This window comes from Ambystoma mexicanum, chromosome 13, assembly GCF_040938575.1.
Source record: "Ambystoma mexicanum isolate Mex_15411 chromosome 13, UKY_AmexF1_1, whole genome shotgun sequence".
NCBI classification, from domain to species: domain Eukaryota; kingdom Metazoa; phylum Chordata; class Amphibia; order Caudata; family Ambystomatidae; genus Ambystoma; species Ambystoma mexicanum.
Window position 1 is genome coordinate 382,792,021 of NC_090938.1, and position 14,145 is coordinate 382,806,165.

Here is a 14,145-nt window from a genome sequence, read left to right on the forward strand (position 1 = left end):
AGCCACCCTGCTGTGTGATTGACAGCCAGGCTGTATGAATGGGGGAAAACTGCATAAAAAGCAGGTCTCTGGGACTGGAAAGGCAGAGTCGCCACTGGAACGAAAGAACCAATGAGGAACTGGCAGAAGAAGACCCCTACAACGACTGAACCCCCCCCCCCCTGGTGAAGCACTGCTGCTGCATCTTCAGAATCCGACGACAGAGAAGATTCTCCAGGAAACGTCTTCCCTTGAGCTGGTGGGACCAACCAGTTCGCCCAAACTGCAAGCCAGGACCCCTCCTCTGGTCGAATTCGTTGTACAGATCTACAGTGGGCCGGATAGCCAGGAAGGTCGGACCCTTCTTGGGTTTTAAGGAGCGCACCTTTTATTCGTTGCTTTGCTCTGCTGCTGGTTTCTTCCCTGGCAGTGCAGGACCCTCCAGTCTTTCTACTTCGTGTCAGTCTGACAGTCACTTCAGGAACTGTGAGCCCACAGGAACTACAAGGAACGTCCGCCTCAGCTACAGCTCCCTCTCCGTTTTAAGGTAATGTGCAAATCCGGTTGTCCGTTTCGTTCAACCGTGGGAAAAGTGTTTGAAATCTTTCTCCAATCCGAGGGCTTGTCCTTCTTCTCTTCTCTTTGAACTAGCTTTTCTTTCAGCCAACTTCGTCCAGAATCTGTTACCGCAAACTACCCTGAACTGTGTGATCTTGAGCAAAAGACTTTTGACCCATTGACTTTGGCCCTAAGCCTTTTCTATCTGATCTACTCACTGAAGTTCCTCTTGTTCAACTGCCCTGAGTACTACCTGTTGGTTTGATCTAATTTCTAACAACTTTGTCTTTCCCTCCCTTTTAAATTGCTGGAGTGCCATGGGTGGATGTGTAGCCAGGTGAGCTGCGTCTCTGCAAGAGATTTCATCGGAATTCTGTCTCCTTTGGAGATCTGATGCTAACATGCAGCCTGCCCTCTATAAAAGACCTGAAAACCTCTCAGTTCCAGTCTCTTGGAACTGTCCTGCAAAGTCTTCTCAGGCTCACTAATCGATCCTTGCACGTGCAAGTATATACTACCACATGCTTTTTGCAACTCTTGGTCATACCACTAGGGAGTAAACATGCTTATACTGTCAATTTCGTTCTCCTTTGCAGGGTTTTCAGGGCATTGTTCAGGCTGCAACAGAATCTTTCTCGTAGGTCTAAAGTGCCCAGAAGGTGCAGAACTTGAACCTCAAAATGGAATAAGTGCTCATTCCCTCCAACAGAACTGCTTCCTCTCACCTTCCAGTGAAGGGTAGTAGATCTTGCATGTAATACTATTATCTGAAAACTGTCAGCCCTGAAATATCAACCTTCACTTGCCACATATGTCCCTTTACCACCATATGCTGTGCTCCCCTTGACATACAAATGGTGACCTCTACCTCGAACTCCCTCAGGGTCAGTCGTTTCTCAAAGAAACGAGCTGGGGGTAGATCCCTGTCTTCGGCTGGTGCCTCCCTCTGGAACAGCCTCCCTGCCACTCTAAAACCTGAGGAGAACCATCTCCGGTTCCGGAAGCACCTCAAAACCTTCCTCTTTGCTTCTGCCTTCTCCTCTCCTCTTCCCTGTTGATTCTACTCTCCCTTGGCACCATGCACCTGGCCACCCTCTGTCCTCCGGGCCCAGGTACCTGCTCATCTTGCCACCCTCACGCACTGCCTCTGGACCACCCCTTGCACTGGGGTCTGTTATCTGTACCCATAGAGCCCTCCCCTTTTCTTCCTGCACTTTCAGACCTACCCGGTCTGCTGCCATAAACCCAGCACTTGCCACTTGCTGGCTGCAATCCCATTGTTTGTTGCCTTTTTATTTATTATTTTATTATTGTTTTTGTTTTTTCCTTCTCGCTCCGCACTCTCCTTTTTGTTCCCCCTTCCATGCACTTGTCTACCTTCCCCCTCTACCCTGCACTTGCACGTTCTCAATGTCACTGGTCCTAGTAAGATCGTTGTTTTTGTTCTCCCCTGTTTCCCCTTCCCTTGCCTTGTCGCACTCAAACACTTGTGTGTGAGTGCGATAGAACTAAAATATCAATATCAATATCTTTGGTACATTAAAGCCCACTGCATGAAGGGACATAAGAGCCTACCCCTTTCCAATGTCTGATATCTATGGAATTGCAGTGATGAAATCAAAGTACACATTCCATTGTATTCACTTTATCTTAATTACATCTATACATCCATTTTATCACAAGGTTAAGTTACCTTAATTTATAAGCAATGACCACTTGGTTTCAGGATTCTACTAACCTTAAAATTGGGAATATCTATTACCATCTTCAATTTTCATCCCTACTTCATCTCTCTCGGACCTGTTTGAGCAAAACAAATCTAAAGCTGCCTGTCCAGTGTGAACACACCAGGAGCTGCCTGTCCTGTTTGAGCACACCAGCCAACGGCTGACCTGTCTGAACAAACCAGTCAACACCTGGCTCTTTACACAAACCAATAGGTGACATGCCGATTCCAAACAACCAATCGGAGCATGCCTTATTCAAGAACCAGTGGGAGCTGCCTCCTGTTCAAGCAACTGTCTCTGCAACATGCTTGTTATTCAACCCTGTAATGGATATTCTTCTTAGAAAGCATACGTTTTACCTAAACAAAATACTGTGACACCCCGCTTATCCAATGTGCTACAAAGTGATGCAGTAATTGTTTGGTCTCTCTAACAAGCTATCCCTTAATGTATTTTTTTTCTGTGTCATTTCTCCAGGTTAGGCACACCAGAAGACTGCGCTGGCACGGTCTCCTTTCTCTGCTCACCTGATGCAGCCTACATCACGGGGGAGACTATTGTGGTTGCCGGAGGTTCCCAGTCCCGGCTATAGAGTGTGATGGAGTGGAAATGGGGCCAGAAAGCTACAGCATTTCCTCCATGCTGTCCCTGAAGCAGGACTGGCATTACTTGTAAAGGAAATTGCCAAGGAGGAGGCAGTGCCATGCCACTCTTGAGACACTAGGGGGTATTCTCAATTGGGACAAGTTAACAGTTTGAGGCAGTGACGAAGCGCTGTTCCGGTCTAACGTTTTTCTGAGAAAATGAGACCCCAAATTCAGAATTCTTGTATTAAATTGTTGTACTTGCAATGCTTGGAATAAGTTAATGACCCACACACTCCATCATCTTTAACTATACTGGCTAGGGCTGATGTGAGTTGCAGTCCAAACCATCTTGAGAACCAAAGATTTCAGACACCTGCAGTATGGCATCCTCACTGAATTCATAAAAGTTTAATAGCTTGCTGGGCTGAATTTCTTTGCATTTTTGTCCAAATTTCGGGGAGCATCCTGAATAACCTTTTTAAAATGCCCCTTTTTCTTTTACCAAAAATGCATCGCTGGCACTCTGACACCAACAGGGCACCCTGCCCATATATGTTTTGAGCCTTTGTGAGGTGGTGTACTTCCGGATATGGGTTGTTTGACTAAATAACCTGACCTACTGCAGATTTTACCAAATTTCTTTGGTTGAATATTTTTTGACCTACTGCAGAGGGAGACCCCTGCCATCTCCCCCTACTGTGTGGGGGAGATTCCCGGCACACACCCTGACTTCCCCGCCACCTCAACCTATTCCCTTACCCCACCACAACTATTTTTCTAATTAAAATATATCATTTGACCTACCAAAGTTGACCAAAAAGATCGGTGTAGGTCAAGTTGTCAATACCGTACTTACTTCCTGTGAACTGTTTTAGTTGCCTTTTCTGTATGGACCTGTGGAGCTTCTTTGACCCTGACCTCTTAATTACTGGATTATTTGAGTGAAATGTATTGACCCTTTTTAACTTTAATCCGGTTTCTTTTTCAGCCTTTCCGCTTACGCCAGTAACAGCTTTACTCCTGCGTTGCAGGCTCCCTCCCCCACCCCTGTGGGACGGCCCTTCCACTGCAGGAGTAGTTGGAAGCAGCTTTGTAGCTTTTGCACTGCATAAAGTAATTGATCAAAATTGGAAACCCAGTAGAATGTGCAGCCTTACCACTGCTGGGTGCATTCTCACAACCAGTGCAAGGCGTTCCTAAATTCCTTGCCTTTCATTCTTCTGATATGCATCAGCCACATGTTGTGTAGTATAGCCGGAGCCAGTTAAGTGTTTCCATTATTACCAGCGCCTCTGTACTTTTCCTGATGGTCCTAGTAAGCCCTTGTTCCATTTTTGTCACAAATAAAATAACTTTGAATAACTAACATACGTTCAGCGCCACTTCTTTGGAAAATGTCTTACTAATTATTGCTAACTGTACCTGGTGCCTGATTATCCTAAGCACCCACGAGTTCTACTCATAAGTCAGTTGGAGGGTATGTTTGGTTGTCTGGGACTTGATTGCATGGACGCACAAGTAGTGTAGATCACTGCTCACAGAATTCTGTGCAAGCAGTGGTGTTGCGGCTCACACATGCCCTAATGTGGATGGTCGTTGGGCTCTGCTGTGTGACTCCTTAAGAAAATAAGCATTATGCCTTGAGTCAGTATTAATTATACTTTTGAGACGTCTTTCCTTAATTAGTCGTGTCCGCACTGCCCTTCAATAGGTCTAAGGTTGCTACATACCTGGTTTAGGTTTATCTGGTATGTCTTCAGTGGTTGAAAACATTATTTTGAGTTTTCTAGATTGACATACTAAGCCTGAACTTGATGAGTATATTGGTCACAAGACCAAGTACGTTACTCAATATTGCACTGGCATCTTACAACTTGTGCCACAAAACCAAGTAAGAATGTAGTAGCATTTTACAACATATGCCAACACGTGTTTCGCAACTACTGATTCCTCAATACACTGCAATTTTTCAGGATATCCGTCTGGGAGGCACAAAGAGGCTGACTCCAAGATGCTGTTCTCAAGCAAAGTTTATTTTCACAAGAACCAGAAGGAAGATGCCTCGCTGGATGTGGTGTAGGATTAGGTGGTTGGGACATTCTGGCTTTCAACAAGGGACTGTTAGCTTTGTCTTCTGGAGGCATGTTTTATAGTTCCGGAATCCTCTTCAGTCCATCGTCATTCTTGTCCTGGCAGGGGCATTCCAGTCCTTGCCACATTGCAGGTCCTTCTCCAGCAAGGTCTGCAATGGGAGGACAGACGACCTCGGACACCAGTCCACTCATTCAGGACTTTAGGAGACAGGCTGGGATGGGTCTCTGATCCCTAGAAACCCCCCTGCTCTTGCACCTGGTAAGAAATAAACACACATCTCAGAACTATAAACCAGGGATGTTGGTTTAAGCATATCAAAAAGCACCTTGCCCTGCCAAAGGCTTCTCCGATGCCAGATCCGAGGTGTCTTTGTATCCTAAGATGTGATTGCCTGTGGCTCATCACTTAACCTCGGGCTTGTACTAAGGTCCCGCTCAAAGCAACACTGGAGGTTGTTCCGAGTTGCCACTAGGCGATACACTCAGCTTGTTCCTGAGATGCTTGCATTGCCTGACAGCAGTTACAGTGCCAAGATGCTTATCTGATCCAACTATGTTGTTCCTAAGACTTAGCTTGCAGTGCCTAAGTGGCCATTACATCGGTTCCACCCAATGTACCACTACAGTCTGAGACATCGGTGCACCCCAAAATGTCTGTCTGAGTTTTGTTGTGATACCTGTGTGAATTTTGTTTCATGGCTTTAAGAGACGGGATTCCTGGGTCACAGGCACTGCCTGTCTGCCCAAAGAATGGTATCCCTACCCTACGCGAACTACATTGGATTCCACTCCACGCCAGGATACTGTTCAAGACTGCATGTATCATCTACAAAATAAGCTCTACACAGAAAAAAGTAGATGATCTTAACCTGTGCAGGCCACTCTACATCATGTCCCAATGCAACCACTTGTTTATGGATTGTATGGATTTTATCCTGTGTTCACGCTGTACAAATATGCAAACATTGAGGTGTTATTTATTTAAAAAACATGAACCTACTTTATTTGATCATCGTTTAAAAAGTAGCACAGATCTATAACCGCTTTCACACGTGTGAGGTTAGTAACTACAAAGTGCAATGTGCATATTAGAAACAATTATTTACACTTTTAAATCCAAGTTATACAGCACACAATATGGGAACGACAAAGTAACAGATTTTCCCTTATAGCTAGGCTATATATGTCTAACCTGAACACTTCCTGGTTGTAACTTGGAAAAAGGTATTCTGTTTTTTTCATCACCCTCTGAGCAAATAGTTCCAAACTCAGCGCTGTAGTCAAATCTTGCGTTGTCCCAATCCCTAACGGATGTGAATGAACGGAAGAGTCACTCTCTCAAATGAATACACAAAAATATATTGAGACCGGTGTTTCGGCCCAACTAAGCCCGGGGTGCACCTATCCTTAGTCGCTCCAATGCATGAATACATGGCCTTCATTAGGACGACGAAATTGTCCAATGCACATGTGTCTTCAGAACCTAATGGTAGTTGAAATACACCTATTTTTGCAACATTCTTCCTGAATCTATGTTAGAGGTGCGTGACGGACCTAGATACAATCTCTTCACCCAGCAAACATGCATGCTGGTGCATCTCAGTTACGTCATCCGCCATATAAAGAGTCTGATCCAGAAATGTGCTGGATCGGTCATATTGAAGATGACAAGACATCTATTTCACAAAGTGATAAATACTTTGCACTCCGTCTTCTGTTTCATTTAGTGCTGTCCACGTACGTCGGGCACATGTCCTCCATGAGGACTCCAATAATGATTCTCATGCATTTCCACGCTCTGAATGCTCACAAGGTCTAGTAGGACCGCCTCTCATTCATTGTTATATTTGCTTTTCATTCCCATGTTCCCTCCCTGTTGCCCCGTGGGCGCTTTGAAACACAATATACTTGATGTATAAGTGCCTTAAAAATGCACAGTAGATAAATGAATTCACTATTCTATATGTCAATACTTTATCTTGACTGGGACGAATATGATTGTTCTCATAATGATTCTCGTTGGTTTCCCTGGACGTCTTTTTCTTGACTTGAACGAGTATGGGCATTCTCTCTCTCTCTTTCTCTTTCTCTTTCTCTTTCTCTCTCTTTCTCTCTCTCTTTCTCTCTCTCTTTCTCTCTTTCTCTTTCTCTCTCTTTCTCTCTCTCTCTCTTTCTCTCTCTCTCTCTCTCTTTCTCTCTCATTATTTTCTTGCACTAGCAGGACGCTGCACGGCCAGTCTCTCCTCTGTGTCAGAGTGCAAGCTAATTCATAACTCGGAGGCTTCTCTCTCTTGTCACCAGTCTTCCCCCCCCCCCCCTTCATACATTACATAGCCATGGGCCTTCCCCAGCACAGTGCTGTTTTCCTTTTCCTCTGTCTCCAGCAGCATCTCTTTGCCTCTGCATGTCATCCTCCTCGTCCCAGTTAAGGGGGAGTTTCCATTCAAAGGAATATTCAGTTTCCTATTGACAATCGCATATGCTGGTATCCTATAAATCCTTATGAGATAGGTTTACAGAGGTATTGTTGCAATGGGCTCTAGGGCGTTCCCCACAGGAACAGGGGTCTTTGTCCCCAAAGTGGGAGTCGCTCCTGATGAGGTTCTACTTACCTCAACCCCTAGGTATTTTATGGAGCATGCTCACCTCCCTAGCCACACAGGAGGCGGCTCCCACTTGGGGAGAAGGGATGAATTTCTGGGTATGCCCAGGATTTTTACATATTTAGTCGGTATTGGGTAAAGATTTAAGTCCTGCTAAGTGGTACCCATCCCTGGCCTGAATGCATGCTTGGTGTCCGACAGGATGGCATTTTCCTGCGCTCATTCCTCCAATCTCTCTAGCAGGATTTGTAACGCTCACCTGATTCCCACGGAGGCGCTGGTCTTGGCAGGAAGGTGTCTGTGACTCGAAAAGTGATGTGCAGGACTCGATTGGCTTCTGGGGTCGAACCTCTTCGCACAGTGTGTCGAACTCGAAGGGTGAGGTTTCTGCAGGTGAAAGAATATGGGGGTTAATGGTCTGGGTTGTTGAATGTCCCTCTCTCTCTCTTCCTAGCTTTTCCGTAGAGCCCCCAGGTAAACGTGCTCACCTTAGATAGGTGAATGCTGGACTCTCCATCTGCGTCTGGTGCAGGGTGCCGTTGCCAGTTCCTTCACTGGTGAAACATAGGCCTCTTGAATTCAGAGGATGGTTACCGTCGTTATCTGCACGAGCGGTGAGTTTCTGGACACCTTTAGTCTTTATAGTCTTTTGGTGCGTGGCACGTTAATATTGAATAAGACTCTGTATAATGCTTCCCTTTTGTCTTGCAGGACTCTTGAGATGGAAGATGGAGTGAAGCGCCTGGAAATTAGTAAGTAAAGCAAGCGCTCTAATTGTCTCTTTCTTTGCAGCTTAATTCGTGCTGAAGTGACGCCGGAGTATTCGCAGGCGTTCTATTGCGACGAGCGCGATGGGCGTAAGTAAATACCTGTCTAATGTCTCTTCTTTTGTCTTTCAGATGTTGGTTTGCAGCGCCGGAGTCCGTGAAATGCCCGTAAGTAAGTACAATGTTTTTGTCTTCACAGGCGGCGATGCAAAAGGAAGAAATCCGGAATTCACGGCGTGTCGGTAAGTATTATAATGCTTTTTGTCTTTGCAGGCGGAGGTGCAGCGTGAAGAAACGGCCGCAGCCGATGGATCAGGTGAGTAAGCGCTGCATGTAAAGGTTGCCTTGCTAACCTGTTGTTTCTTTTCCTTGCAGATGCTGCTGTTGACTGGATACAGAATGGTAAGTTTAATTCTTGCAGGTTCAGGATCGAAAGAAGAAAGGCTGGAACAGACTCGGTGAGCGTTCTGCTGCAGATGCAGAATAACGCGAAGCACGCTTCATCTATCGGGTGTGGTTTAAATAGCCTTGGAGTGATGAGGCATCTTCTTCCACGGCCCGCCTAGGTAAGAAAAGAGTTCCAGTTCCAGAAGAGTTCCAGTGCTGTATCCAGGGAGTGGAGCTGCCCCACCGAGGTAAGAAAGTAGTTCCTGTTCTGTTCACAGAGGGCTTCAAGTGGCTGGTAAGTAAGCAGCATGGTCTGCTGCAGGTAAGTCCACCCAAGCATCTTCACACATATTATGAGCCCGGCGCTTCCAGTGCCGGGACCGATGGTTTGGATGAGCCTGGTGCCACCGGCGCCAGGACAAGGTCCAATGGCGCCTAGGATTAGGGGCCTGCTTCCAAGGACGTTGGGCTGGTCCTGGCTCCTTGGAAGCAGTGATCATGACAGCACCCCCCCCCCCCCTCCTCCTCAAGGCTCCTCCTAAGCTTGTCTTCTCCTGGGGTTTTGGCTTGTCGGGGTGATTTAGATGGAATTTCTTGACCAGACGAGGTGCGTGGACATATTCTGAGGGTTCCCAAGACCTTTCCTGGGGGCCGTATCCTTTCCAATCAACCAGATAATATAACTTAGATTTGGAGATTTTGGAGTCTAGGATGTTCTTTACTTCGAATTCAAGTTCTCCATCTACTAAAACCGGTTCCGGGAGTTCAGTCAATCGGGTTTCTAGTTGTACTGGTTTTAATAGGGAGACATGGAATACTGGATGTATTTTCATATGCGCAGGTAATTCCAATTTGACAGCTACTGGATTAATTATGGCAGATATGAGATAGGGTCCAAGGTATCTCGGGATGAAGGTGCGGGGTCCTTTTAGAGGCAGGTGCTTAGTGGATAACCAGACCTGATCTCCTACTGCGTAGTGAGGGGCCTCTTTACGTTGTCGATCTGCTCCTTTTTTGAATTGAGCTTTAGCTCTTTGCAGATGGGCAGTGGCTTCCTTAAAAGCACGGGTGATCTCCGAGTGCAAGTGATCCACAGCAGGTGCTTCGAATTCTTGGGGAGGATCCAGGTTAGAGGTTCTAGGATGGTGTCCGTATAATAGGAAGAAGGGAGTCTTCCCGGTTCCAGAATGGGTCGAATTGTTGTAAGCGTATTCAGCGATCCAAAGAATATCCTTCCAAGGATTTTCAGTTTGTTTGAGCATGCAACGTAGATATTGCTCTAGAGTCTGATTTGCCCTCTCGGTTTGTCCGTCAGTTTGGGGATGGTGACTGGTTGAAAGTCTTACATCAATTTGGGCTAGACGACAGCAACTGCGCCAGAAGTGGGAGATGAATTGACTTCCCCTATCGGAGACTAAAACCGAGGGAAAACCGTGTAACCGAACGATGTTTTCTAAGAATTCTCGGGCCAATACTGAGGCTGAAGGTAGGCCCTTCAAGGGAATGAAGTGAGCCATCTTGGAGAATAGATCCACGACTACTAAAATGGTAGTATACCCTGAGCAAGGAGGTAAGTCCGTGATGAAATCCATGGACAGGGTATGCCATGGACAGGGAGGGATGTCTAGTGGCTGTAAAAGGCCAGCTGGTTTCTCCTTCTGACTTTTATTCTGGGCACACACACCGCAGGAGATTACAAAGTCCCTAATATCCTTTTTCCATGATGGCCACCAGAAATGTCTTTTGATTTTTTCCATGGTTTTGGTTATGCCAGGGTGACCCTCCATTAGAGAGTCGTGATAACAGGAGATTACTTGTTTTTGTATTTTCTCACAGGGCAAGTACAATCGTCCTCGGAAATGTGGTAGGTCTTGATCCACTGAGAATTCTTTTCCCTTTAATTGCCAGTCCTGCAAATCGGCCGGAGTTAGGAGTGATTTAACTGTGGTCTTGATATCTTCAAAGGATTGAGCGCTGATCAAACCCAAAATCCTTTGTTCTGGGATTATGGGTATTGGTCAAATGTTCATCTACTCCCATCCGAGAGAGGGCATCTGCTTTTCCGTTTTTACTGCCTGGTCGATAAGTAATTATAAAGTCAAACTCAGCCAGAAACAGAGCCCAGCGAAGCTGTCTGGAAGACTGAGCTTTGGCCGTCTTTAGATATTGTAAATTGCGGTGATCAGTCATTACGGTGACTGTGTGTCTGGCTCCTAAAAGATAATGCCGCCAGGCTTTAAAGGCCGATCTGATGGCTAAAAGGTCCTTGTCTGTAATTGAATAGTTGATCTCGGGAGCCGAGAACTTGCGGGGCCAAAAGGCTACAGGATGTAATTGGTGTGTGATCGGATCTCTTTGAGATAAAACTGCCCCCATAGCAAGACTAGAGGCATCCGTTTCTACGATGTAGGGGAGTTCTGGGCGAGGATGTTTTAGAACAGGTGCAGAAATGAATTTAGCTTTTAAGTCCTGAAAAGCTTGTTCTGCTTCAGAAGACCACTCAAAACGTTTGTTCTTCTTTAACAGAGCGGTGATGGGCTGGACTATCCGAGAAAATTCAGGAATGAATCTGCAATAAAAGTTAGCGAAGCCTAACATGCTTTGAACTCCTTTTACAGAGGTCGGTGATGGCCACTTGATGATTGCATCGGCTTTCTTTGAATCCATATGGACTCCGTTAGGTGACAATATGAATCCCAGGAACTCGACTTCAGTTACGTTGAAAACGCATTTTTCAAGCTTAGCAAAAAGGTTATGTTGACGCAATCTCTCGAGAACCTTTTTAACATGTCTCTGATGTTCCTCTTCAGATGATGAATAGACGAGGATGTCATCAATGTAGACAACAACACACACGTCTATAAGTTCTCTAAGGACATCGTTCATAAAATATTGGAAAGCGGCTGGAGCGTTACAAAGTCCAAAGGGCATCACTTGATATTCGAATAGCCCATACTTGGTGCGGAAGGCCGTTTTCCATTCATCGCCCTCTTTTATTCGTACCAAGTGGTAGGCTCCTCTGAGATCCAACTTTGTATATATACATGTGTCTTTGACTTGGTCCAGGAGTTCAGGGATCAAAGGTAACGGGTATCTGTTTTTAACGGTGATCTGATTCAGGGCGCGGTAATCTATGCAAGTCCTAAGGTCTCCTTCCTTTTTCGGAACGAAGAACAAAGCCGATGAAGCTGGAGATTTTGAAGGACGGATAAACCCGTTAGCTAGGTATTGGTCCAGATATTGTCTGAGGTGAAGATTCTCTGGCTCGGTGAGGGCATAAATCCTGCTGCAAGGAGGAGTTGTTCCGGGTATCAGATCTATTTGACAGTCATAAGACCTATGAGGAGGCAGGGTGTTAGCTTGATCCTTCCGGAAGACGTCTTGGAATTCCTGGTATTCGGGAGGTAATTTGGGAACCTCCTCAGAAGAGGTTGCCGCCAGTGAAACATCAGGCCGAGGATAACAAGTGGTAAAACATTCTGGAAACTGAATCGTCTTTGCTCGCCAATCGATCTGAGGATTGTGCTTCTCTAACCAAGGGATTCCCAGAATGATCTGGAACTGAGGAGCCTTGATCACATCGAACACGATTCTCTCCCGGTGTCCATCTTGGCTCACTAACGTCACTTCTTGGGTGGCGTGCGTTACTGGTCCGGAGGCTATCTCCGTGCCATCCACAGTAGTAATGACGTCTTTTACTGCCTTAGGGACAAGGGGTAGATTCATCCTTGATACCATTTCACGGTCCACATAATTACCGATTGCTCCGCTGTCGATGTAAGCTTCAATTGCATGCAAACGATCCGGACGTTCAGGACTAATGAGGACCATGGGTACCACGAAATGCGAGGTCACGGGACAGATCTTAACGCTCAGCAAGAGGACCTCTACTCTTGTCGGGCTAGGTCGTTTCCCTGCTCAGACTTTGTGGTACAGGTATCCGCGGCTCCTACAGCCTTCTTAGCTGGTTTCACTGGACAGTCCCGAAGAAAGTGTCCTGAGTTTCCGCAATAGAGGCATAATTGCAGCTGTCTTCTTCTATCCCGCTCTTTCTGGGTTAAAGGTCCTTTCATGCCCCCTATTTGCATGGGTTCCACAGTGTTGGCTCCCCTAGTAGAGGTCTGTGGTTTAGAAAACACTCGGGTATCAAATTTGGAACGATCAGCCTTCCTGTTCTGTAGTCTGTGGTCCAATTGGACAACTAAGTCAAAATAGTCAGAGCATTCTTGTGGAGGATTCACAACTTGAGCTAACACATCCTTGAGCTCTCCACGCAGGCCCCTGTAGAAAAGCGTTATTCTCTTATCCTCGAGCCACTGAGTTTCCACTATCAGTCTGTTGAATGAGGCTATATAAGTCAAGAGGTCTTGATTACCCTGTCGTAATGAAAGAAGTTAATTGTCCAAGGCCTGCCCTTGTGCATGTCTTGCGAACAAATTCTCCATGCTGGACTGGAAGGCCTGGAAATCATGTAAAACCGGATCATCCTGGGTGACCAAAGGGATTGACCAATCTGCGGCGCTGCCACTGAGATAAGAAAGCACGAAAGCCACCTTGGTCTGGTCTGTTGGGAATGCAGCTGGACGACATAAGTGTAGGCGGCACTGGCTGATGAACACTGCGAATTTCTTTGGATCACCAAAAAAGCGTTCGGGCGGGGCCAAGGGCACATTACCAGGTAGATTGATTTGCACTGGATTTAAAGATGATGCTGAAGGATAACTTCCTCCTGGAGCGGGCAAAGGTGTCTGTCCTGCCTGCGTTTGTAGCAACTGCCTAGCGAGGTCCTCAGTTCGCTCCTTGGAAATTATCAGTTCTCTTCTTAGTGAGTTTGTTTCTTGACGAGCTGCATGTACTTCAGCTCGTAATTCCCCGAGCAACTGGGCTAATTGATCAGTGTCTGAGGTTTCCATTGCGCCTGGGTAGGAGTTTTGTGGTGGGCTTGCATTCTGTAACGCTCACCTGATTCCCACGGAGGCGCTGGTCTTGGCAGGAAGGTGTCTGTGACTCGAAAAGTGATGTGCAGGACTCGATTGGCTTCTGGGGTCGAACCTCTTTGCACATTGTGTCGAACGCGAAGGGTGAGGTTTCTGCAGGTGAAAGAATATGGGGGTTAATGGTCTGGTTGTTGAATCTCTCTCTCTCTCTCTCTCTCTCTCTCTCTCTCTCTCTCTCTCTCTCTCTCTCTCTCTCTCTCTCTCTCTCTCTCTCTCTCTCTCTCTCTCTCTCTCTCTCTCTCTCTCTCTCTCTCTCTCTCTCTCTCTCTCTCTCTCTCTCTCTCTCTCTCTCTCTCTCTCTCTCTCTCTCTCTCTCTCTCTCTCTCTCTTTCTCTCTCTCGTAGAGCCCCCAGGTAAACGTGCTCACCTTAGATAGGTGAATGCTGGACTCTCCATCTGCGTCTGGTGCAGGGTGCCGTTGCCAGTTCCTTCACTGGTGAAACATAG

The 14,145-nt window shown here is 46.4% G+C and overlaps 1 protein-coding gene across 3 annotated transcripts in view; it reads left to right on the forward strand.

The window, feature by feature from the left end:
* LOC138521234 (dehydrogenase/reductase SDR family member 4-like) overlaps positions 1 to 4,217 on the forward strand; it is a 157,024-nt gene extending 152,807 nt beyond the window's left edge. For all 3 annotated transcript variants that reach the window (XM_069633926.1, XM_069633928.1, XM_069633927.1), the window contains one exon: positions 2,742 to 4,217. In XM_069633926.1, coding sequence (XP_069490027.1) covers positions 2,742 to 2,856 — 115 coding nt within the window. In that variant the 3' untranslated portion in view covers positions 2,857 to 4,217. The remainder of the gene's footprint in view (positions 1 to 2,741) is intronic.
* The last annotated feature ends 9,928 nt before the right edge of the window (positions 4,218 to 14,145 follow it).